This window comes from Felis catus, chromosome A1 (assembly GCF_018350175.1).
Source record: "Felis catus isolate Fca126 chromosome A1, F.catus_Fca126_mat1.0, whole genome shotgun sequence".
In the NCBI taxonomy this organism is placed as follows: domain Eukaryota; kingdom Metazoa; phylum Chordata; class Mammalia; order Carnivora; family Felidae; genus Felis; species Felis catus.
In genome coordinates this window covers 143,407,405-143,432,361 of record NC_058368.1, presented here as the reverse complement: position 1 = coordinate 143,432,361, position 24,957 = coordinate 143,407,405, and the positions used below count along the sequence as shown (strand labels likewise).

General features: G+C 37.4%; 2 protein-coding genes across 6 annotated transcripts in view; both read right to left on the bottom strand.

The window, feature by feature from the left end:
• The window catches only part of CMYA5 (cardiomyopathy associated 5), an 89,473-nt gene extending 88,030 nt beyond the window's left edge, over positions 1-1,443 (bottom strand). The window contains exon 1 of one of the 2 annotated variants that reach the window (XM_011284243.4): positions 1,071-1,441. In XM_011284243.4, coding sequence (XP_011282545.2) covers positions 1,071-1,219 — 149 coding nt within the window. In that variant the 5' untranslated portion in view covers positions 1,220-1,441. Of the gene's footprint in view, positions 1-1,070 lie in introns of both variants that reach the window. The other variant, XR_006601230.1, reaches the window with a different exon arrangement.
• Positions 1,444-3,945: 2,502 nt separating this feature from the next.
• Positions 3,946-24,957, bottom strand: part of TENT2 (terminal nucleotidyltransferase 2) — a 71,160-nt gene continuing 50,148 nt past the window's right edge. For all 4 annotated transcript variants that reach the window (XM_006927811.5, XM_045062583.1, XM_006927814.5 and 1 more), the window contains 4 exons: positions 22,696-22,832; positions 12,168-12,259; positions 6,981-7,060; positions 3,946-5,394 (listed from right to left, as the gene is read on the bottom strand). In XM_006927811.5, the coding sequence (XP_006927873.1) occupies positions 5,320-5,394; positions 6,981-7,060; positions 12,168-12,259; positions 22,696-22,832 (384 nt within the window). In that variant the 3' untranslated portion in view covers positions 3,946-5,319. The remainder of the gene's footprint in view (positions 5,395-6,980; positions 7,061-12,167; positions 12,260-22,695; positions 22,833-24,957) is intronic.

Genomic DNA, 24,957 nt, shown 5'->3' with positions numbered 1-24,957 from the left:
CCATAAAGTCCTTGAGGGCAGGGACTGTGCCTGCTTCCCACTCGGCAATTGCTTGGTCAATATGTAACCTACATTCCAGTCTTCTTATCTGACTGACCATTCAGCTTAATCAGTGCTACTCTGTGGGCTACTTCAACTTCAGCTCTGCGGGCTTTGGTTGGACAGAACTTCTAACTTTGAGAGGGGCATTCTGAAATGTTGCACATCGATCTGTCACCTACAGAGCCTTTCTACTGATATTAATAGATTTCGGAAAGGACATGACTGACTGACAAAACAAAAAACCAAAACAAGCAAACAAAACACGACTCTCTCCCTGGTGATTTCTACTGTTCTCATTTTAGGACGTACATGAAGAGAGGGAGGGAGATGGAAGTAGAAGGAGACCCATATTTTTATACAATATTACCTAATTGCAATCACATTCATTGAAACGATATTTGGAACCATAGTGGGGGGAAAGCACGATTTTAAGAAGAGGGGTTATTGAAAGTCAGGCTTCTTTCGTCCAAAGAATTTGTAAGCCTTTGTACCAAATTAAAGCCCTCTCATAGCGATCTGGTCCAGGGCTGGCTTCCAAGAGACCTCCGGTTATCTGAAGGTTCCAGAGCAGCCTTCTCCTCCTCCACCCCCACTCCGTACCCCCTTCTCTTCTAGCTCGGGCTTTCACGATTGTTCCTAAGCCTTGGGCCAAACATGAGCGTTTCAGCACATTCTGCGGTCAGGCAGGACCCTAAGTAAATCCCCGGGAATAAACAAGAGCAGCAAGTCACAAGTTGCTGGGAGGGAGGGGGGAGTGAAGGAGGGAAGGGGAGCGGTCGTGAACTTTGCCGCTGCAGGCGGGCCTGTCACTCCAGCTGACAGCAAGCACCTTCACCTTCAAGTTCCTTACCACGGCAGCACGCCCTGAGACAAAGTGCTGAGCTCGGAGGAAACGAACTCTAGGGCAGAGAAAGAAAAGGGAAGCGTGCGGAGTCGGCCTGCGAAGCACCTGCCCTCGCGGCCGCACCTCCAGGCCCTCGGCCGGGCCCGCGCTCGGGCTGCGGCCTCAGGAGAGGGGCGCACGCTACCTGGCGTCCGGCTCCTCCTCCGACTCGGCGGCCGTCTCGTCCTCCTCGTCCTCCTCTTCCTCGTCGCTCTCCGGCCTTCGGGTCGCCTCCTCGTCCCCGTCGGAGCCGAAGGGGCTCTCCGCGGCGTGGTTGCTGTCGCTGCTCGCCATCGTGCCTCTGCCGGGCCGGAGCCGGAGCTGGAGCCGGAGCCGCCCGCGCGCGCCTGGTGTTCTCCCTCTGACTGCGCCTCTGGCCCCGGCCCGGCCCGGCCCTGCCCCGGCGCGCGGCTCGGGTTCCCGGCCCGGGGGGCGGGCTGGCCCCGCGACTTTAAATAGAAGGCGTCAAAGTTTCGCCATCGAGCTCCTGGGGCCCGGGCTCAGCTTCTCCTCTTCCCCCGCGTCTGCCAACTTCCCCCCGCCCCCCAGCCCTCCCCACCCGTTTAGGCGGATCCCAGGCGGCCCTTTGGGCCAGCAGCGATCATCACTCCGAGGGGGACAGGCTTCAGCTGCACCAGGTTGCTGAAAGGAGAAAAGGCACCCAGCCCCGCCTCTCTTTCCCCCAGTGTGGGTTTGGTAGGCCGTGTGTTTGGCACAGAACTTCTTGGTAAACCTTTCATCCCAACCAAATAACTACTCCTTCCTGAGCAGAGCCGTTGCTAGTTCAGGCACACTGCGAAGGGTCTAGCTTTCATTATCCCCTCACGATTCTGCGGTGGTACGTTTAACTGCAATGCTGGTTTTCTAGATCAGAAACCTGAGGCTCAGAAGAGCTTGGGAAGCTGGCTTGTTCAAGGTCTCCTGCCCAGTGTAAGTGATCCAGGGGGAAACAGCTAAGTCTGCCCTTTTCATAAGCCCAGTTTTGAACCGTTGTTCTTTCAGTATTGGCTCCTTTTATGTTTGCATATGAATTGTGTATTCTCTTACCCCATGGCCCCTAGCCTGTTCAGTCGGGACATTATCTCCCCTAATAACTTTGAAGAGAAATAATTTCCCCACTTTGGTCAACGTCTAAGTTTTGTCTGAAACTCAACCCAAACGCCCTAGACCTTTGGCTGGATCATGTCATGCCCATGCTTAAAACTCAGTGGCGTCCCTGTGCTCAAGGACGAAAGCTCAAGCTCCTCGAGAAGATGAATGCTGGATAACAACAGCCCACATCTGTCTGGTTTCTTCTTTAGAAGTCACGATTCTCAACATTTATTAAGCCACACCACTGTACCCTTATTTACACAGTTCCTTCTGCCTGAAAGGTTCTTCCCACCTTTATATACCTGGTGACTCACCATTCAAGATCACTACCTTTCTCTGAAATGCTCAGGTTAAATTCAATCCTATATCCAAATCATGTGTCTGTTTCCCTCTGTACATTTCGTAAATTTGTTACTCATTTTTTTCCCCACCATTCCCATCTCTTATGGGCCCAGAAGGAAGCAAAGTACTTAGCACATAGTAGATGCTTAATGAATATCCCCTGAAGAGAACAGGACCAGACCTGCTCAGTACATAGAACAGGTAGAGAGATCTTTATAATACATATTCTTCTTTTCATGAGGATGATTTTATGGCTAAAATAGACATTTATTTTTAATTACCACAAATTCTGTTCACAGAGTTGTTAAATATGATGAACATAAGTTAGGTTGTATTCACCAGTTACACTAGATTATAGGTGTACATTAAGTCTGTGAGCAAAGAACTGCAGATAGTTCAGAATTATCAGCTGGTATGTGTAAGAAGGGAAGAGACAAGAGTCCAGTCTTCCAGGGTTCACTAAACCAGGTTTAACATCAGCAATAATTATCCTAACATGAGCCAGGCTTTTCCAACTAGTAATCCCAAATGACTGCTCACCTAGGACAAAAAGCATTCAATCACAGTTGTGGGAATCTGTTAAACACTAATCAAAAGTATAGAAAGCCACTGTATATTCCTTGCATTTCACTCAACATTTCTTGGGAACACTAACCAAAGCCAACAAGTTTTATTTGCAAAGATTCCAGTTCAAACCAACCCAAAACTTGGCTGCAGTACAGACTGCACATTTTTAACTTCCTAACACTATTTTCTTAATGATACATGCAAACATATAGAAATGGCCAGATCAGTACAAACAGAAAATAAAAGAATGTATTATTCACCACACAAGTAAGTCAAACTGAAAATAATTTAAAAGTCTAAAAAATTTCCTCATATATTAACAGCCACTTATTTGACATATTTGGCTATCACAAGATACCTAATTTTAGGTTTCAGTCTACTGACTTAGAAATGGGTACAAGTTTATTAACTTCTTTATGCATTTGTTGTAGCAAGAGAGTTAAAAAGTAGCAGCAGTAAGATGGGGTTGACGGGGTATGGCACTGAGAGCTGAGAAAACAGTGGCAGTGGAAGAGTCCATACCATGGTAAACGCTAGGGCTTTCTTAGGAAATGTCCTAATACTATAAAGGCAGAACTCCCTACACATTTCCCCATCCCTGAGAGCTATACAGTATTACCACAGAGCATGAGGACTATTTTTTACTGTTTTTAATGATGCCCAGTCATCACCAAAATATTATGTTCAATGCATTCTAATAAAGAAGAGTTGCACAGTGTATATTTTAGGAAACTTTCCAAGAAAAAGAATTGATCTGTAAAGCTTAATTGCTTCAAAAGTGTGAAAACATCAGTAATCTAAAAAATTCACCTATGTGGAAAGCTTTATTCTAAATAATGTCACAGAAATAGGGTGTTGATGTGCTTAGTTGGCTTAACCAAATATGATCTCCGTTCTGAGATTTTCTGTATAACCTAAGTTATCAAGCATAAACATTAGATTCAGCTCAGTTCTAGATGATAACTACAGCCTCACCTCATAAGTAAAGCCTCACACAGAAAAAACCAACACATCAACAATTTCCATATATAAACTTTATTCCATTTGACATCATACAAAAATTTAAACTTAAAGAAGAAATGAAAATCTGCACCTTTACAAATCAAAGAAAAGCAAAAGTCTTAGCATTTGAATTGGTCTGCAAAAAACTCAAATACATTAGAGGTACAAACTGTGCTACAGCAGGTCTCAAAGAAGTTGTACACAGTCCTTCTGAAAAAGTTAAAATTGTTTTCAAGATTACTCTTCATATTTAAATGTACAGGCACTGACCAATTTACAAATATTTACATAAACCATAATCAATCTTAATAAACACTGTAGGTTTTTTTTAGCAGCCACCACTACTTCTTCATATGGAAAAAAATACTAAAAAAGATATCTTTACAAACATTAAGCTTTTATTTATAATAATTTTGTCTTACCTAAAACATTTTATAGTGGCTTACTGCCTAAAAATTCCAGTTTAGATTACAATCCTACACTTGTACACAGACAAACTCTGATACTGTCAATAGGATATAATCTCAACTTTGATCTTTCAGTTTCTGTTGCTTCATGTTACAGGGAAAATAAAAGCAGGAAAACGTGAAATAAAGTAAAAGTGCACATTGCACTGAACTATCATAAAGCACAGGGGACTTCATCTTTTCAAAAATCTACAACGAACTAATTCTTTAAAACAACTTACTAACCTCTAAACAATACAGGGTGCTCATATTACTACAGTGCAAAATGTACTGTTTTCAACAAAAACTTAAAGCAATCTCAAGAGTACATCAAAAGCATGTGAGGTACTAATGAAATGCTAATATAGACACACCCAAAGCCTCAGTCTATCCCGGAGAGTCAAGTGAAGACTTAAGGCAATTGTCCAGTATTTCATGCCTCTGCAGTGATTTCAGTGAAATTACAGATTTCATTTTGTTTCAAGTAACCGAATAACTGGCTTGAATCTTCACTTTACCAGAACAGACGGGCAACAAACTATATACTGTATGTTATATGTTAAGTATGTGTGAATCAGTCCCTTTCCAAAATTCCACACATCCCTTCAGTATTAGCATGTGGTATAATTAATTGAAGTTATATCAAAAACCTTTTATTTGTTCAGATAATTCCCCCAAAAATATTTTATCTGATCTCTTGAAAATCCATGCCATAATATTACGAATCAATGTAAACATTTTCAAAAATACATCTTTAAATCAAAGGGTTTTATTAGGAAATGTCATAATAAAATATGCAATCTTTATATAAGTATGTCCTCTTAAAAATAAAACATGAAAACAAGAACAGTTAAAAAGAAACCATGATGGAGGTAAACAAAATGCATTATGGTGTTACTATTGTTCTTTATTTCTCAGAAGAATTTATTAAGATATAGAAGCCAGTTATCTTTTCAGGATAGCAGCTCTTAAAGGTAGTATACTGTTCAAATCTCTTTTGTTTTTCAATCTGTGCCATGACTGGGAGAAAAAGAAAAAAATAATTCTTAAAACATAAAATATAAGTGGAACAAAAGACTGAAAAGAGAGTTACTAGAATGTTAACAGTGGTTCTCTCTAGGAGGTAAAATTTGGGGTGATTTTGTGTGTGTGTGTGTGTGTGCGTGTGTGTGTGTGTGTGTGTGTGTGTTTTTATCTCCCAAGTTTTTAATATAGTAAATGTCTTTTCTCTGCTGTCAGAAAAAAAATGTTATTTAAAAACCCTATACCTGTGTGGTTCCAATTTATTAATAAAGAAAGGGACAGACACATAGGTGGTACAAAAAGATACAAATGACAATATTAACATTTACTCACAGACTTAAATTATTTCATCTAAAATAGCAAAGTAATTAAGACAAAACCTTTGGGGTTTGAGAGAGTGTGAGATTATTTCAATTATTTGGTTGACTAGTTTGCATCGATAAGCTTTTCCAATTAAAAATAGTACTACAAAGCGGAGAGTAAATCTCTAATAAACCACTTTCATGTGCTTCAGAAAAAGAAGAGCACACAGAACTTATCAAAAAGAAAAAAAAACAAATTCTTATTCACAGGCTACAGATTTGGCTCACTACTCAGTGACTGCATATCTGGTTTATTCTTACTTCAGTTGTTCAACTGACTAAAAGTATTGGTTTTATAGCTGAACAATCCTAAATGAAAGTTCAGGCATCAAGAAAAACCACAATGTAGCAATGCTGTTTTTGAATTCTCAGTTTAATCTGATAGACCTAAATATTTCCTCTTGGATATTTGTTTTGCCCTGCAGAATTCTATTAATTTTAAATTTTCTATTCTGGTTGATAAAAAGAGGACCTAATGTGAAAGACAGCTTGTAATATGACATACTTACATTTTTAATTATCATCAAAATAAAGCCTACTTGTATGTCTAATGAAAAAGTATTCCTCTAAAATGACCTTCACAGTTTGCTGATCTTTTTTTCTTTAATGAGGCATTCTCTCCTATCTGTCTCATAGTATATATTTACATCAATGTGTTTTTACACAGTACTTCGAACTCCTTGAGGAAAGAAACCACACCTAGCAAAATCACCGATGAATAAATTCATATTATGGACTAAAGAGTGAAGGAATAAACAATATTTTATATATATATCACTGAGGTTTATATATAATGTGTGTGTACACAAATATACACATTGATTTTTTTCAATTTCTCAAAATATAAACAAAGATAAAATGGTGCTCGAATTCCTTGTTACAATGGGGTATACAGAAGAAAAATCATAGAACAAACATTAGCTTTCTTCTAAAGCTATAGTAGTTCCTTGATATTTCAAGGACAGAAAGGAGTCAGTTAGGTTTTATTCACTCATTTTGATGCTTACTTCCATGAAAATGAAAGCCATGTAAATGAACACAGAGTTCGATTTCTCTGTAGGAAAAGTGTATCTAGCAAGTCATGAATTCTCTATTGTGCTACATTAACAGCTTCATAACACAGGAACCACGGCTACTCTGTCCTATTAGATTTTTTTTTTTTCATTTTCAAAGCATACGAGTCCTCTAAGGTTTCTAGAGTTAATCTCATACACTGTTTACCTTTAAAAATTGATCCTTGATCATGTCAAATTTCTGCTTTTCATGCACAGCTCTGGCCGTATTTGTTCCATCAAAAGGTTCTAGAGTGTCAAATGCACATATAAACAAGAAATTGTTAAAATGAGAATTTTGGTTTCTATATTAGGTTGAACTATATGAAAGAGCCAATATTTGACAGTTTTTAACCTATGAAATAGCAAGTGCACATTGTGAATCCTAATTAGATATCTGCATAAGAAAGTTTTATATACCTGTGAACCATCTAATAAGGTAGACAGAATTCAAGTGACAGGACAAGTAAAAACAAAGTCATCAGCATAGGTATGTTTTAAGTCTAAGTTATAAAAATAAGATTTCTGAAGAATGACAAAGGGTCAAAGACCTATCCCCTACCCTTAGAGAACTAAAAATAAAGAACAAAGTATTATCAAAAGGAATAAAACACTATACACAAAAAAGGTGGTCAATGTCAAATATCACAGAAAGGTAATTTTAAATTTAATTTAAAAGACCACTGATTTATCCAGCAGAGGAAAGGTCAATACCTTTGAAACTAGAAGTTTAATACTCATAAGGATGGAAAACAGTACAAAGTTATGGTGTGAGTGGACAGTTTAACGGTTTAGAAAAAGATACAGTGAGAACAGTAATTTGTAGGGGAAATTTAGCAGTGAAAGAAGAGAAACAGGAGAGCAAGTATAGAAGACAGGAAGAACACAAAGGAAAGGTGTGTGTGTGTGTGTGTGTGTGTGTGTGTGTGTGTGTCTCCAATGTTACCTTCCACATATTCACCTCCACCCCACTAACCCTTCCCCCACAAGATAAGAGAGAAGAGTCCATATGTAGCGATAAGGAAACTGTCTATATGAGAGGACAAGGAAATTGAGGATACTAGTGAGAAAAGGAAGATAACTAAAGGCATTAGAAATGAGATGGGATAGCCAAAATAATGCCAGGAGTAGGTAAAAATTACTAGTTTAAGAATTCTGGCACTGAAAAAGAAAAAAAAAAAAAAAACACAAAAACTAATTACAAGAGCCAGTACCAATCAAGAGCATTTTTCAACGATGAGAAGACGTATGTATGCTCTACAGCTGAAAGAAAATGACTAAAGAGAAAGAGAATCAAGTGGCTAGAAAGAAGAAATGGAACAGAGGGGAAAGACCTGGAAAAAGTGTGGAAGAATAGAAAATCTGATGAAGAGGTTAACTCTAGATTTGTCATATAATCTAAGCAGGCCCATAATTTTAAAACACTCCTTTTGTATGTACATTTTTTGATTGTTTAGAAAGGCTATTTTTAAAAGGAGTTTATTGTCACGGTACAAGCATACCTTGTTTTATTGCACTTCACTTTATTGTGCTTCACAGATACTGTGTTTTTTGTGGCAACCCTGTGAACAAGTCTACTGGTGGCATTTTTCCAACAGCATTTGCTCACTTTGTTGTCTCTGTCACATTTTGGCAATTCTCACAATATTTCAAACTTTTTATCATTATACTTGTTATAGTGATCTGTGATCAGTGCTCTTTGATGTTGCTATTGGAATTTTTAGTGGGCACCACGACCACACCCATATAGGAAGGCAAACTTTGTAAATGCTGTGTGTGTTCTGACTGCTCCACCCACTGGCCATTGCCCTGTCTCTCTCCCTTTCCTTGGGCCTTCCTATTTTCCCTGAGACACATCAATATTGAACTCAGGCCAAAAAATAACCCCATGATGGCCTCAAAGTATTCAAGTGAAGTGAAAGAAAGAGTCACACAGTTTTCACTTTAAATCAAAAGCTAGAAATGATTGAGCTTGGTGAAGAAGGCATGCTGAACACCAAGACAGGCCAAAAGCTAACTCTCTTGGAATGAACGTGAAGTTGTGAATGCAAAGAAGTTCTTGAAGGAAATGAAAAGAGCCATTCCTGTGAGCATATGAACATGAAAGTCAAAGTCTTACTGCTGATACGGAAAAAATTTTAGTGGTCTGGACAGAAGACCAAATAGCCACAACATTCTCTTAAGCCAAAAATCTAATTCAGAGCAAGGCCCTAACTCTCTCCAATTCTACGAAGCCTGAGAGAGGTGAGAAAGCTGCAGAAGAGAAGTCTGAAGCTAGCACAGGTTTGTTCTTGAGGTTTAAGGAAAGAAGCCACCTCCATAACATAAAAGTGCGAGGTGAAGGAGCAAGCGCTGATGTGGAAACCACAGAAATGTATTCAGAAGATGTAGCTAAGATAATTCGTGAAGATGCCTACCATAAACAACAGATTTTCCAAGTAAATGAAACAGGCTTATACTGGAAGAAGATGCCATCTGGGATTTTCATAACTAGAAAGAAGTCAATGCCTGGCTTCAAAGCTTAAGGATAAGAGGACTCTCCTGTCGGGGGCTAATGTAGCTGATAACTTTAAGTTGAAGCCAATGTTCATTTACCATTCTGAAAATCCTAGGGCCCTTAAGAATTATGTTAAATCTACTATGCCTGTGTTCTATAAATGGAGCAACAAAGCCTAGATCGCAGCACATCTGTCTACAACAGTTTACTAAATTATTTTAAGCCACCTTTTAAGACATACTGTTCAGAAAAAAAATTCCTTTCAAAATATGACTGCTTATTGACAATGTACCTGGTCACCCAAGAGTTCTGATGAAGATGTAAAAAAAATTGTTGTTTTCACGTCTGCTAACACAACATCCATTCTGCAGCCCATGGATCAAGAAGTGATTTCGACTTTCAAGTTTCATTATTTAAGAAATATATTTTGTAAGGCTATAAGACAGTGATTCCTATATGGATCTTGGCAAAGACCATTGAAAAACCTTCCGGAAAGGATTCACCATTCTACATGCCAGTAAGGACATTTGTGATTCATGGGAAGAGGTGAAAATATCAGCATTAATGGGAGTTTGGAAGAAGCTGATTCCAGCCCTCATGAATGACTTCGAGAGGTTCAAGACTTCAGTAGAAAAAGTAACTGCAGATGTGGAAAGAGTGAGAGAAGTAGAATTAAAAGTGGAGCCTGAACACTGTTGTCAGCGCAGAGCCTGCGTCAGATCCTCTGTCCCCCTTTCTCTGCTCTCTCCCACTTGCGCTCTCAAAAATAAACAAACATTAAAAAAAGAAGAAGTGAAGCCTGAAGACACGAATGACTTTTGCCACAATCTCATGATAAAACCTGAATGGATAAGGACTTGCTCTTATAGATGAGCAAAAAAAAAATGGTTTCTTCAGATGGAATTTACTCCTGGTGAAGATGCTGAAATGTCATCAAAGGATTTAATGTTACATAAACTTAGTTGAAAAAATAGAGCAGGGTTTGAAAGGACTGACTCCAATTTTCAAAGAAATACTGTGAGTAAAATGCTCTCACATGCTATAGAGAAATCATTTGTGAAAAGAAGTCAATCAACGCAGCAAACTTCACTGTCTCATTTTAAGAAATTGCCACAGCCACCTCAATCTTCAGCAATCAGCATCCTGATTAGTCAGTAGCCATCAACATCAAGACAAGATCCTCCACCAGCAGAAAGATTATGACTTGCTGAAATCTCAGACAATGGTTAGCATTTTTTAGCAACAGTCTTTTTAAATTAAGGTATGTACATTTTTCTTTCTTTTTTTTTAATATCGTATTTATTTTGAGAGAGAGCATGAACGGGCAAGGGGCAGAGAGAGGGAGACAGAGAATCCCAGGCAGGCCTGTACTGTCAGCATAGAGCCTGATGTGGAGCTCAAACTTAAAATCCATGAGATCAGGACCTGAGCCGAAATCAAGAGTCGGACGCTTGACTGAGCCACCCCGTATACTGTTCTTTTAGACGTAATACTATTCATACCTCATAGACTACAATATAGGGTAAACGTAACTTTCATATGACCAGGAAACCAAAAACTTCATTTGACTCACTTTATTGTGATATTTGCTTTATTGCGGTGGTCTGGAACTGAACCCACAATATATCCGAGGAACGCCTGTGCTTTTTTTTAAAAATAGAGTAATGCCTTATGCCAAGCTACCGGATCACATCACACACAGCACTTCACAACAGTTTTTAATATTCAAAAGAACACAAGTAACTAAAATAATACACACCCACTATGCAATTTAACCAACCACCAAAGCAGGAAATTAAATTTCATATTCAAAGACGCTTAAGATGTTGCATATAATCCAAGAATAAAATATTCTAAATTTGATGTTTTCCTACAAACACTGCACTTAACACTTAACACATTCTTTTTTACCTCAAGATTTACAAAAGTCTTCAACTTGGAATCTGTGAGAGTAATTTTGCCTCTTGAAGTCAATTTCCCACCAACTCAAAGAAATATTCAACAACATGTAAATTAATTTTAGAGAACAGATTATCTTCAGAGCATTCGATTTTTAAAGTAAAATAAATACTATTCATAAAAACCTAGCTTGCCTTAAGTATCGATATTTTAGCTATAAAAGAACTCATTTTATCTCAGTATAAGAATCATCACATGAAGATAATATTTTCTTCCACCTTCAAGTCATGAAATTAAATTTCAATCACCTACAAGCAGGAGGGATGAATAAAGACTGCTCAAATATTACCAACTGGAATATTAAACGCCTAAATTCGTATTTACTATTTTTTACAGCTAAAGAATTAATTTTTTTAAATTCAATGAAAACACTCAGCCATAAAAAAGAATGAAATCTTGTCATTTGCAACAACGTGGATGGAGCTAGAGAGTATTAAGCTAAGTGAAGTAAGTCAGAGAAAGACAAATGCCATATGACTTCACTTATATGTGGAATTTAAGAAACAAAACAAACAAACAGAGGGGGAAAAAGGGAGGCAAACCAAAAAACACACTCTTAACTACAGAGAACAAACTGATGGCTACCATAGGGGAGGAGAGTGGGGGGATGGATTAAATAGGTGATGAGGATTAAGGAGGGCACTTGTGACGGGCACTGCATGGTGTATGTAAGTACTGAATCACCAAATTCTACACTTAAAGCTAATATTACACTGTATGTTAACTGGAATTTAAATAAAAAGTTGGATGAAAAAAAAGAAAATTTTGTAACTAAAAGACTTGTAAGCCAGAATATGAATGTATTAATTTTAACTGAAATACAAACTGAAATTATTCAAGTAATTCTCTCAGTACCATGGTGATAACTGGGTGGTAAAGTAGTAGTTGTGGGAAAGCTACCTTCGACACAGATGTATTTATTTCTCCATTCAATACCATCAGGCCTGGGAATGGCTTTGGCTTCACGAACTGAAATCATTTGACTGTTCCAGCTGAAAGAAGAAAAATACCGTGTTAACTATTTGCTTAATTTTCATTTTATTAGGTTTATCATATTTAACAGCGAGTCCCATTCTGATTTTCTCACAGAATACTGAAACTTGCCTCCACCCTCAGCACCACAATCCCTATTTCCCCTTCGTTCTTCTCCATAGCACTTAAATTCTAACAATTTGCTTATTTATTATGTTACTGTTTATTGTGTGTCTCTCCCAAGCCGAATGAAAGCTCCAAGATAATTTATGTATTTTTTTCACTGTTCGAATATTGTTTAGTACAAAGTAAACATTCAATACATATTTACTGAATAAATGAATATGAAAAATAAAATATAAGCAGAAAATATAAAAATTATGTTCATTGTTAGCACCTCAGGAAGGATTTCTTATTAAGACATGTAATCGCACATTGTTTTCTGATATCATTAAATAATCTTGTTTAGTGCATGTCCATTTATATGATTTGGGAGAAAATTTTGCAATTTTCCAATAGAAGCCAGTAGGTGCTGTTTTAGGAAAAATTAATACTCTATGAAAACATATTGTTATTGCTGTGTATCAGATGTAGCTATTAACAGTAAAGTTATATTCAAATAAAACAATTTTATCAGCATGTCGAAAGGTAAACTGACCAGTCTGTCTGTAGTAGGTACTAACCTTACATTCTGGTTTTGTTTGGTTTTTTTATTTCTTTATAATAGTTCTGCACAAGTATGATTTTCGTTTTCTCTAAAATGTATGACAATTCACCTTGTATACAAGATAAAAATAAGTTTGGAAAATAGGTGAAATCTGTTTTGTTTTTTTTTTTTTCAGCCATATTTAGTTCTGTCCACCATTTCAGTAAGAATAGAAAGACCAAGTTTTGGGACCTTCCATCTCCAACATTTATCTACTTGTCCTCTATTTATCAGACAAAGAATTTCTAAGAATATAATCATGGGTCCAATATGGCATTTGTTTCTGGAAAACTGATCCATCTCTATGTTAAATATGCAAGAAAACATTGCACCTTGTGAAGTTGGATAATTGAATAGGATCCTTGAAGTATGACTTTCTATTTTTTCTTATCAGGAATACTAGAAATACTTAGCAAAGACAGCTTTTAAATTAAGAATACGTATCAGAATTTATGCTTTTTAAAAACTAAGTAGGTTATCAAAGAGAAATACTTAGTATTAATTACAGTAACATGTTTTAGATCTGTCGTGTACAGCAGCTCCATTAGTAGAAACTCAAAACAGAAAAGAACTACAATGCTCTGTTGGTCCCAGTTTGTTTCCAAAATTTTTGTAAAATAACAAGGAAGGGGCATCTAGCTGGTCTAGTCATAAATAGAGCATAAGACTCTCGATTTTGGGGTCATGAGTTCAGGACCCACACTGGTTATAGCGATTACATACATACATAAATACAAAAGAAAAAAAAAAAAACAATGTAAAGGAGAGAGTTATAGAACCATGTGCCAGAACCAAACAATGATACTTTGTGCTACACTTTACTTCATACCACTTGAGGTAAATTTCACTAATAAAATGAACTTTTTCCTGAGACTACTTGTTTCTCATTCAACTTAAAGGACAGTAGAATCTAAAATAAAATTAAAATTGGAATGTTAAAAAGGTGTAGACCAATTTTTTTTCTTTCAGACAAATTTAGAATGTTGAAATACTGTATCCTGCTGTTAAATTACAGTTGTTTTTTTTTTAATCAAAGGAACTCTTCTTACCACCATACTTCTATGAAATACAATCCTGAATTTATATTACATGCCAAAACTTAGTTCTAAACTGGGTCACAGAAACATATGTTACATACCTACACTCGCTTTATTATCCCTAACCAGGTATCATTTAAGCTGCAGCCTATAATCAACCTGAATAATGCAGCTATTTAAGTGACTATACCATTTGAAGTACTTCACAAAGGGAAAAAAAAAAAAAAAAGAATATTTTAAAACACTATAATTTAGACTGATTCAATCTATTGCATTTTCAAAGCGCTTTTAAATATTTCTAAATTGTTAAATATTTGAAATAATAAAATATGATATATAATTTATTTACTATTTTTATTTTTAGAGGTGAATTTAAATGTAGAATCCAAATGGAAATTTATAAACATTTTCCCTAAATATGTCATTCTTTAAAACGGGGCCCTAATTAACTCTTGTATCATACTATATTTTTCCTTATTTTATTTTATTTTATGTTTTTAAGCATATAGTGCAACAATGATTTCAGGAGTAGATTCCTTAGTGACCTTTACCCATTTAGCCCATCTCCCCTCCCACAATCCCTCCCGTAACCCTCAGTTTGTTCTCCATATTTATGAGTCTCTTCTGTTCTGTCCCCCTCCCTGTTTTTATATTATGTTTCCCTTCCCTTAGGTTCATTTGTTTTATCTCTTAAAGTCCTCATATGAGTGAAGTCATATGATTTTTGTCTTTCTCTGACTAATTTCACTCAGCATAATACCCTCCAGTTCTATCCATGTAATGGCAAATGGCAAGATTTCATTATTTTTGATTGCCGAGCAATACTCCATTGTATATATATGCCACACCTTCTTTATCCATTCATCCACTGACGGACATTTGGGCTCTTTCCATACTTCAGCCATTGTCGATAGTGCTGCTGTAAACACTGGGGTGCATGCGTCCTTCTAAACAGCACCCCTGTATCCCTTGGATAAATACCTAGTAGTGCAATTGCTGGGTCATAGGGTAGTTCTATTTTTAGTTTTTTGAGGAACCTCCTCCATACTGTTTTCCAGAGTGGCTGCACCAGCTTGCATTCCCATCATACCATATTTTTCTATTGTAATTTGTTTGTCACATGAAAATCTATTATTTTTCACTCAATAATTAAGGTGTAAAATAAGATACAGCCTATAAAAGAGGAATGTGTCAGGAAAGCAGATAGAGGGCTTAATTTTTTTTTTTTAATTTTTTTTTTTAACGTTTATTTACTTTTGAGACAGAGAGAGACAGAGCATGAACGAGGGAGGGTCAGAGAGAGGGAGACACAGAATCTGAAACAGGCTCTGAGCTGTCAGCACAGAGCCCGACACAGGGCTTGAACTCACGGACCGCGAGATCATGACCTGAGCTGAAGTCGGCTGCTTAACCGACTGAGCCACCCAGGCGCCCCTAGAGGGCTTAATTTAATCTAAAATAGATTTGATAATATATGGTAATATTTTGAATATAAAACGTAGTTTACCAACTCTATATTGGTAAGATGCCTGCTTCTTTACTTCAGTAATGATAATGGACTGCTACTTATCCATTAACTCTCTCCTAGCCATTTTTTTTTTTAATTTTTTTTTTTCAACGTTTATTTATTTTTGGGACAGAGAGAGACAGAGCAGGAACGGGGGAGGGGCAGAGAGAGAGGGAGACACAGAATCGGAAACAGGTTTCAGGTTCTGAGCCATCAGCCCAGAGCCTGACGCGGGGTTCGAACTCCCGGACCGCGAGATCGTGACCTGGCTGAAGTCGGACGCTTAACCGACTGCGCCACCCAGGCGCCCCTCCTAGCCATTTTTTTAATGACAAAGTGTTTTGAAATGTTTTCTTAAATACGAACATTAAAATTAAAATTTTAAGTCTAACAAAGCAAGTCAAAATTATGGGTCCGATACTATATGACCATGTATATATGTACACATATACATATACATATACATACATACAAATACATACACACATATGCTAAGACTAGTCTAATTAAGTGAACAAATATGTATTTGGGGCTGGGAAGCAAACAAAAAGAAAACTTTGTCAGGGATTTCAAGCTTCTTATGCAGACAGAAAATTTTGGCCTAATGCTAAAGTTTTGTTTTTAAAAAAAATTTTTTAACGTTTATTTCTGAGACAGAGAGAGACAGAGTGTGAGCGGGGGAGGGTCAGAGAGAGAGGGAGACACAGAATCCGAAGCAGGCTCCAGGCTCTGAGCTGTCAGCACAGAGCCTGACGCGGGGCTCGAACTCATGGACCGTGAGATCATGACCTGAGCCGAAGTCGGACGCTTAACCGACTGAGCCTCCCAGGCGTCCCTAGAGTTTTCTTTTGTTAGAGTTCTGTTTTGTTTTGACTGGTTCTCCTTCTGCCTGACCCTTTCTTCCACCTGACTCCTTAAATTCTGGTGTCCATCAGGGTCTCACCTCTTTCAATCTTCTTCTAATGCTACAGCACCCCTCCTAAGCTTTAACAGTCTGATGTTTCTTTCCCAAATCCTCTCGCCAGCCCTGATCTTGATACTAAGCTCAAGGACAATCCTTGCAATTAACAACTGGAAACACCACCTGGATGTCCTACATGCATCCCTGTGCCCACATTTTCGAGACTAATTTAATACATTCTGTCTATGGTCAGAATAAACCACTTCCGTGCACACCCCCTCAACTTTCTTACCCTTCCTGCTGCACTGATCTTATTTGGTAGAAAAACAACCATTATTAAATCTATGTCTACTCCAATTCATTCCCATGCAGCTCAACAGGCCTGGAGAGAAATATGCAACCATGCTGACCTTTAAATTCATGACAACTTTAAATGCACTTTAAATTTATGATGACTTAGCTCAAAAAGACCTTAGATGCTACTACCCACCAATTATATTGTATTTCCATAGTTAATACACTCCTTTATTCTCCTACGGGATAATTCATACTTCCTCTCACTTTTCAAATTTCCTCACTCACAATCATTCCCAGTTGATGTCCATCCTTCATTTCACTCAAAAACTAAAGCAACCAAAAGATAATTTCTACAACCTCCCACTCTTATCAATTCCTCTATATCCACATACTCTGCTTTTTCTTTTTTTTTTTAATATTTTTTTTAATGTTTATTTATCTTTGGGAGACAGGGAGACAGAGTGGAGGAGGGGCACAGAGAGAGGGAGACACAGAATCCGAAGCAGGCTCCAGTCTCTGAGCTGTCAGCACAGAGCCTGATGCAGGACTTGAACCCACAAAGCGGGATCACGACCTGGGCCAAAGTCAGACACCCAACCAACTGAGCCACCCAGGGGGCCCTTCTTATTATTATTATTAATGCATTGTCTGTGCTCCTATCCCACTTGTGCTCTAGATTCCAACCCTCCTTGATTCAAAAAAAGTATACTGTTCAACAATTTACTATGTATTTTCCTGCTATCATCAATTTTGACATCAAGATGGGTTATTTCTCCTGAAAAACTCAACCCCACTGAACTCTCCAACTCCTTTTTGTTATTATTATTTGAGAGAGAGAGAGAGAGAGAGCACACGAGCAGGGGAGAGAGGCAGAGGGAGAGACTTAACTCCGATTTCTACTCCCCATTCTATATACTACACTATGTGTATTTAATTCTTCCCTGTTCTCTCTTGAGCCCACACCAGTGATGCTTTTTACCCCCATTATTCCACAGAAACTGCTCCTGGCAAGAGACCAGGGGCTTCCCATGTGGACCAATGTTCCAACGGTCACCTTTTACTGCTCAACTTGTACTTGACCTATCAAAAACTGTGACACAGGGGCGCCTGGGTGGTGCAGTCGGTTAAGCGTCCGACTTCAGCCAGGTCACGATCTCGCGGTCCGGGAGTTCGAGCCCCGCGTCAGGCTCTGGGCTGATGGCTCGGAACCTGGAGCCTGTTTCCGATTCTGTGTCTCCCTCTCTCTCTGCCCCTCCCCCGTTCCTGCTCTGTCTCTCTCTGTCCCAAAAATAAATAAACGTTGAAAAAAAAAATTAAAAAAAAACAACAAAACTGTGACACAGATAATCACTCCTTCCCCCTCGAAACACTTCCCCACCCTTGGATTCTAAGACAATACATTCTATTGGCTTTCCTCCTATCTCAATGATCCTCCCTTTTGGACTATAAATTAGTTCTTTCTTATCCCTCACCTCATTTTTATTTCATCTTTGTATTATGAAATTCTTCAGAGAGAAAAACTAGAAAAGCATAAAGCTCAAAAAGAATACAATAGTGTTAACATTTCCCACACGTGCTTGTATATGTGTATATGTGCGTGTTTTGAACTGAACTATTTGCTAAGCTGTGGATACATGAAACTTCATTTCTTTATCTTTTGGCATATATCTCCTAAAGAACGTTGTTTCCTTTATAATACCAACAGCATCTAGAAATTAACAGTAAGTCAAATGCCTTTTATAATTCCTCCACCCTAATCAGATTACAATCAAGGCTCGTGTATTGTATTTGTCCCATCTCCTTAACCTGAGAAAGTTCTCTCCACTTATTTTTTTAATGACATTGACATTTTAAGAGACTAGGCCAGTTGTTTCAAAAAACACCTAGATTTTGAATTTGCCTCTCTTCTTTGTGTCATTTAACATATTCCTGTATCTTCTGTATTTCCTATAAACCTCTTAACAAGGGACTTTCTAAGGGTTGTCTTTGGGCCTTTTCTCTTTCCTATTGGTTTTTTCAAACAGTTTCATAGCTTTAAATACCATTTACCTGTTGACAACTCCCAAATATATAGCTCTAACCATGACCTCTCTCCTGAACTCTAGATTTGTATATCCAACTATATACTCAATATTTCCACATGAATATTTTGCAGGTATCTCAACTTTTCAATGTTTAAAATCAATAATGCTCCTCCATTGCCTTCCCCATTACACCTAATGGCAACTCCATTGTTTCAGTCGCTTGCCAAAAACTTAGAAATCATTCTTGACTCCTTCTCATATGCTACATCTAATCTGTTGCAAATTAATATATACAAGAGGAATCTGACTACTTTTCATTCACTTCCACTATAATCATCCTTATCCAAGGCACTTCTCTTAAATTATTGTAATATCCTTCTAAGTAGGCTCCTTGCTTATGCCCTTGGCTCCCCTCAGTCTATTCTTACCCACCAGCAGCCAGTCTGTTCTTCCCTGTGATAAACCAAACCAGATTACATCATTTCTCTACTGGAACCCCTCCAGTGGTTTTCCATATCACCCAAATGAAAAGCCAAAGTCACCAAAATTAACTAGACAGCCCTATATGATGTAGATTTCCTTAACTCTTTGAAAGCATTTTCTTCAATTCTCTTCCAGGCACACTGGCCTCTTTGCTATTCCTTGAAGATGTCAGACAACCCCCATCTCAGGTTGTCTTTGCACTTGCTTTTCCTTCTGTTTGGAAACCTCTTCTCCACAGACACATAACTCACACATTCCTCTCCATCATTTCTTTATGAAAGGTCACTTTTCGGGGCACCTGGGTGGCTCAGTCGGTTAAGCATTAAGCATCTGACTTTGGCTCAGGTCATGATCTTGTAGTCCGTGAGTTCGAACCCTGCACTGGGCTCTGTGCTGACAGCTCAGAGCCTGGAGCCTGCTTCAGATTCTGTGTCTCCCTCTCCCTCTGCCCCTCCCCTGCTCGTACTCTGTCACCCTCTCCCAAAAATAAACAAACATTATAAAAAAATTTTTTAAAAAAAGATCACTTTTTCTGTGGGACTTTTCCTTCACCATGCTAAGTAATAAACTGCAATGCAGGCATTAAAACTGTAAGAATTACATATACCAGAAACTCCTTTTTTGCTTTTGCTTTATTTTTCTCCACTTACCACCATCTAACATGCTAGACATTTTGTTTGTTTATTGTCTATCTCTCTATAGTACAAGACATATGCAACGTAAGCTCCATGAAGACACTTTTGCCTGTTCTGTTAACTGCCATATCCCTGATGCATAGAAAATAGCTTGATATGTAGTAGGCAATGATTTATTAAATGAGATGAAAAAAATCAGAATAAGAAAGGAGATGGCTGGAAAAATTAGGCCTTTGTAATTTCCTTCTTAAAAAATGTATTTAAGTAGGTAGGCATGCATTTTTAACTTGAGATAGACTAGCAGTAATGGCATGTGATTAGGCAGCCAGAGAATAAAGAGGATTAAAAAATAGGTAACCTTTTAAGGTTCCTAGAATCTCTAGTACCTAGGAGTTTTTAAGATATTTAAAACTTAAATTTTTCCTTTGTTTTGCTAAAATACAAAATTATTACATTCTGACTTTTTTTTCCCTTGGTTCTCTGAGCTACCTGATCCTTTTTTTTATTTTGTCAGTTCCCTGCTCCCAGGTACAGTTCTAGAAGTATGGCTTCATTTTAAGAATTTTCAGCAGGAAGGTTTGGGAGAAAGCTGTGAGTGAAGCAGATAGGAAAATCTTAGTGATGTTTAAATGGCCATACCAAATTTCTGCAACATTTATGCCATGTACTCAAGCGTTGCTTAATAGGCACTTAATTCTGCCTTCAAGTAAAGAGAATTTTTTAAATGAGTATCTCCAAGTTCAGAAGAAATCCTTACAAACATTTCTAACAGCTGCCAGAATTCCTCTGAACAGCACCTAGTTCATTGCCATGACTACATTCTTGGCAGTGCTCTCTCCAGTCAAATTTCTGAAAATATCTGGTATGAAACAACAATATACTTGACAACTGCACTGTATGATGAAAGAATGGGTGAAGACGTCTCCTAAATCATGTATCATAGTGGTAACAAATGCATCCAAAAGTTCAAAACCTCTTTTGAAACCTCAGCATCCTAGCCAGTATCATTTGGTACAACCGGCTAGTTTCTGTTAATACTAAACTAACACACAAACCTGCACATCTACCATCTTGTTTCAGTCCAACAAAGCAGTTGGTTTTCAAGGTACTGGTATCTAGATGTTCTAGTCCTAAACTACACGTGGTAGAAATATATCTTTTTTCTATGAATCCTTTCCCTCTCTTCAAACTTCCCTAATTTACAATAAAACAGACGATGCCAATATATTCTAAAAATTAAGAATATAGTGCTGGAGTCAGGCCCCAGACTGAATCCCAGTTCTCTAACTATCTAGCTGTACTGCCATAGGCAAGTTTAAAGTATACAAAGTATACAAATTCCCTAGGCCTCACGGGGGATTACCATGAGGATTAAATGAAAAAATATATAGAAATCACTTGGCATACTGTAGGACATTAGGTACTCACTAAACATTAGCTACAGTTACTGCAACATCTCAAAAATCTTAACTCTAGAATAACCTTTACAGTCTCTTACATCCCATGTCTTATATTTCTTGTCTTTATAAATGAAGGCTCCTTCCTTTTTATCCTTATTGCCTGGACTTACACTCTGGTGCCGGTCATTTTTAACGGTGATTATTTTAACTTCATTCTTATTCAACTACTTTCTTCCAGCATTTTTCCTACTCCTTTTCTTAACCTAATTCAGTAATTTTTAAGTCACCTTTAGTATCTTTGCAACATGTCTGTAATCTTACCCTCTGCTTCAAAAGTATTTATTTATAGCAAGTATTTTTCAAGTAGCCACTGTCTGGCACTAGGGCAGGTAATGGAGACACAACTGTAAACTAAACAGGCACAGTATGGTAAAAGCTCTGCTTTGAGGAATTTAAATAACATTACTTCTTTCATGCCCTATGTTTCAAATCATCTCCTACGAGGCAGGTTTCTTTAGAGCTACTGCATCACAGCAAACAAAACAATACTGACACTGCAGTAAAGCATCATACTTAAGAGTATGGATTTTGCAGTCAAAACCAACAGAAATACTCCCTTGACTAGCTGTGTGATCTTAAGGAAAGTTTCTTCACCTCTCTAAATGCTTCACTGGTAAAATGGGCATAATATAATACCATATGATATGGTTATTATGTAAACTGAATGAGATAATACGTATCAGTTTAAAACAATTTTTCCCACCTAATAACAGCAATTTATTACAAATGCTATTTTCCCTCTCTCCAAATCTCTTCCAAGTGGCACCCTCCTCCTCTAACTTTGTACAACTCCTAAGCTTTCCTCCTTCAAGCTTTTCAGAGGAGCTGCAAACAATCCCTAATCCCACTCAATCTGGACTAAGAACTCCCTTAAGAACTTTCAGTTAAATCCAGTCTGATTATACACTTTAGTGTTCTATGTTTACCTATCACCCTCAGAAGAAGAAACAAAAAAAAAAAAGGAAAAGGAGTATTCCTTGATTTTTATTCATACTAACACAACTATTCAGGTATCAAGTATCCAGAAGATCTTTTCCCAAGTTTGTTTTAGCTGTGTTTATGATAAATCTTAACTTGCTAAAAACAGATGTTTCAAACTATGCAGCACCTATACAGGGCCATCACAAACATTTATTCAGGCCCTGCTATGAAAAGAGGCAGGTAAACATAAAATGAAATCGCTACTGAAATCTACTAAAATCGGGCTTACTGAACTGTAATTTTTCATTAGCTAGGAATGTGAAATCTACTTAGTTTCTAACAATTAATCATTGGAATATTAAATTTTATAAACTGTGTATTTCTAGAAAAGTCTGTAGCACTGAAACTAACAAATATAGCTTGTGGCCAAAATTGTAGCATTCACAGAGATAAATGAATAAACACAATTTGAAATTTTCACTTACTCAAATTCTGTAGCATAATATTTAAGAAAGCCCAGTAAGAGGTCCCCAAGATTTGATTCATTCTTCGAGAGGTAAGGAGGAACATTACATGGAGCTTGATGTACAAGATGCAGCTGTATAGCAGGACTAAAAGATTCCTGTCAAAAAGAAAAAGGGGGAAATATAAAGCCATTTAAAACACACTAAAAACTTTACAAATCCTGACGTAATGCTCTCTGAAGAAGAGAGAAGAAATCTTTATGTTGGCAGTTTGGAAATCTGAAGTTTTTCTCCCACTAAGGATTTCACCAGTATTTGGAGTATGCCAGAAAATACTTAAAAAACTAAGAGATTCTAAACCTTGGCTGAGGTATATCACTCATTTAAGTGGATCCCTACAATAGCAAAACATTTTCTAACTCATAAACCCTTACTGTACATACTAAGATTTCATCAAATTACATTTGGATTTCTTTATAAACGTATCTCCTTAACTGCTTCTACAAGGAGCAGTTGTACTTTATAAAGGGTTAAATCAAGCACAAGGTAAGAGCGTTTTCTAACTGCCACTTAAAATTTCTCTTAGAGGCCATAAAAGTAATTAATATATGTATAGTACTTATACCAATTTTAAGATTCTTAAAATTTTATTTCATTTTTGTATTTTGTATCTTAATGGGAAGGAAAGACAGAAATTCAACATGAATTAAACTTCAAAAGACAAAGAAGGCAGGGAAAAGAAGATAGGAAACAAACCAGCAAGCAATATTCAGCAAACTTTTACCACAATATTCATAAAGGAGGGTATCATTCGCTTGTAATCCATGCTGAAACAACACACTTATTGGAAAGAATACTAATGGGTACTTATCTTTTTGCTGATAGTATGCCATTCATTTTCATGTATGATCTTTATTAGTAACAAATTCTGGCTCTAAAACATACTGAATGAACTAGGGAGGTTCTAACGTAACACATATCCACGTATTAGAAAAAAAACTTTAAGGTAATTTGAACACTGTCCTTAAGATGGGTTTTCTACATGCCTCTTTGCCATCAGAGTAATAGATTTTTTTTTAAGCAACTTGTTCAGGCAAAACAGCTTATCCTTAAGGTTCCCAAATACCTAACAAATCAACCTTCGGTTTATGGATATCAATTCAATTAGTAATGTCTAAGTCACTCCATTAAATTAAAAAAAAAAAAAAGGCTCCCAAAAAACTAGGCTGATACAGAGAAACAGGGTAGTGCATCTATTTAAAGGCAGTCCTCAGGGTGCCCGGGTGGCTCAGTTAGTTAAGCACCTGACTCAATTTCAGCTCACATCATGATCTTACAGTTCACGAGCTCAAGCCCCACATTGGGCTCTGTGCTGGTAATGCGAAGCCTGCTTGGGATTCTCTCTCTCCCTCTCTGTCTCTGCACCTCTCCTTTCACCTGCTTGCAAGCGTGAGTGCGCACTCTCTCTCTCAAAAATAAACAAACATTTTAAAAAATTTAAAAAATAAAGGTAATCCTCAAAACTCCCAGTAAAAATAAAGGAGCAAGAAAATAACAAATTCTCTCCCCGTCCTACAATTCTATCAATAATTTTTAACTACCAAGAAGTAATAGATTATCTTTCTCTCAGAAGACCATTCTACCCCAACCACAGTTTGTAAAGCTGACACTCCTAAACCTGGAACTTCCCCTTACACTTCTCTCAGATTTAGTATTACATTATGAGACTAAGGTAGAAATCTACATTGTCTCTCCAACTAGGGGGAGTACAAGAGAAGCCTCAATTCCTAAGAAAGAGTGAAAGCAGAGGGGCAGCAGGAGTACTGTGTCTACCACCCTCTGTCTTGTACTGGTAAGTATAAAACTGGACTTAGGACAGCATTTTAACTTGTAAAATTTAAATGTTATTTTCTGGCTAATTAAACAAAAAGATATAACATAAGTTCAAATGACAAGGAGAAGAAAAGTAGATCACTGTTAATACCTTCTGCTCAGAAAGCTTTTTACTAATTTTGATTTCTAGCGCAAAGCACACTAAGAATTCAATTTATGAACTGATGCTGAAATAAAAGTCATTTTCTTACCTTAATTCTAAAACTGTTTGAACCTCTTAAAATTTTTATTTTTTTTCAATAATTTAAATAAAAAGATCAGTAACTGTAGATTAACAATGAAGAGTTGTGAGACCTACTCTACTCAAATGCTGAATGACTTGACTAACAGTTTGACCAGTCTCCTCTTAGCTCCGTTATTCTTTTCCATGGTCACATACAAAAAGGGCCA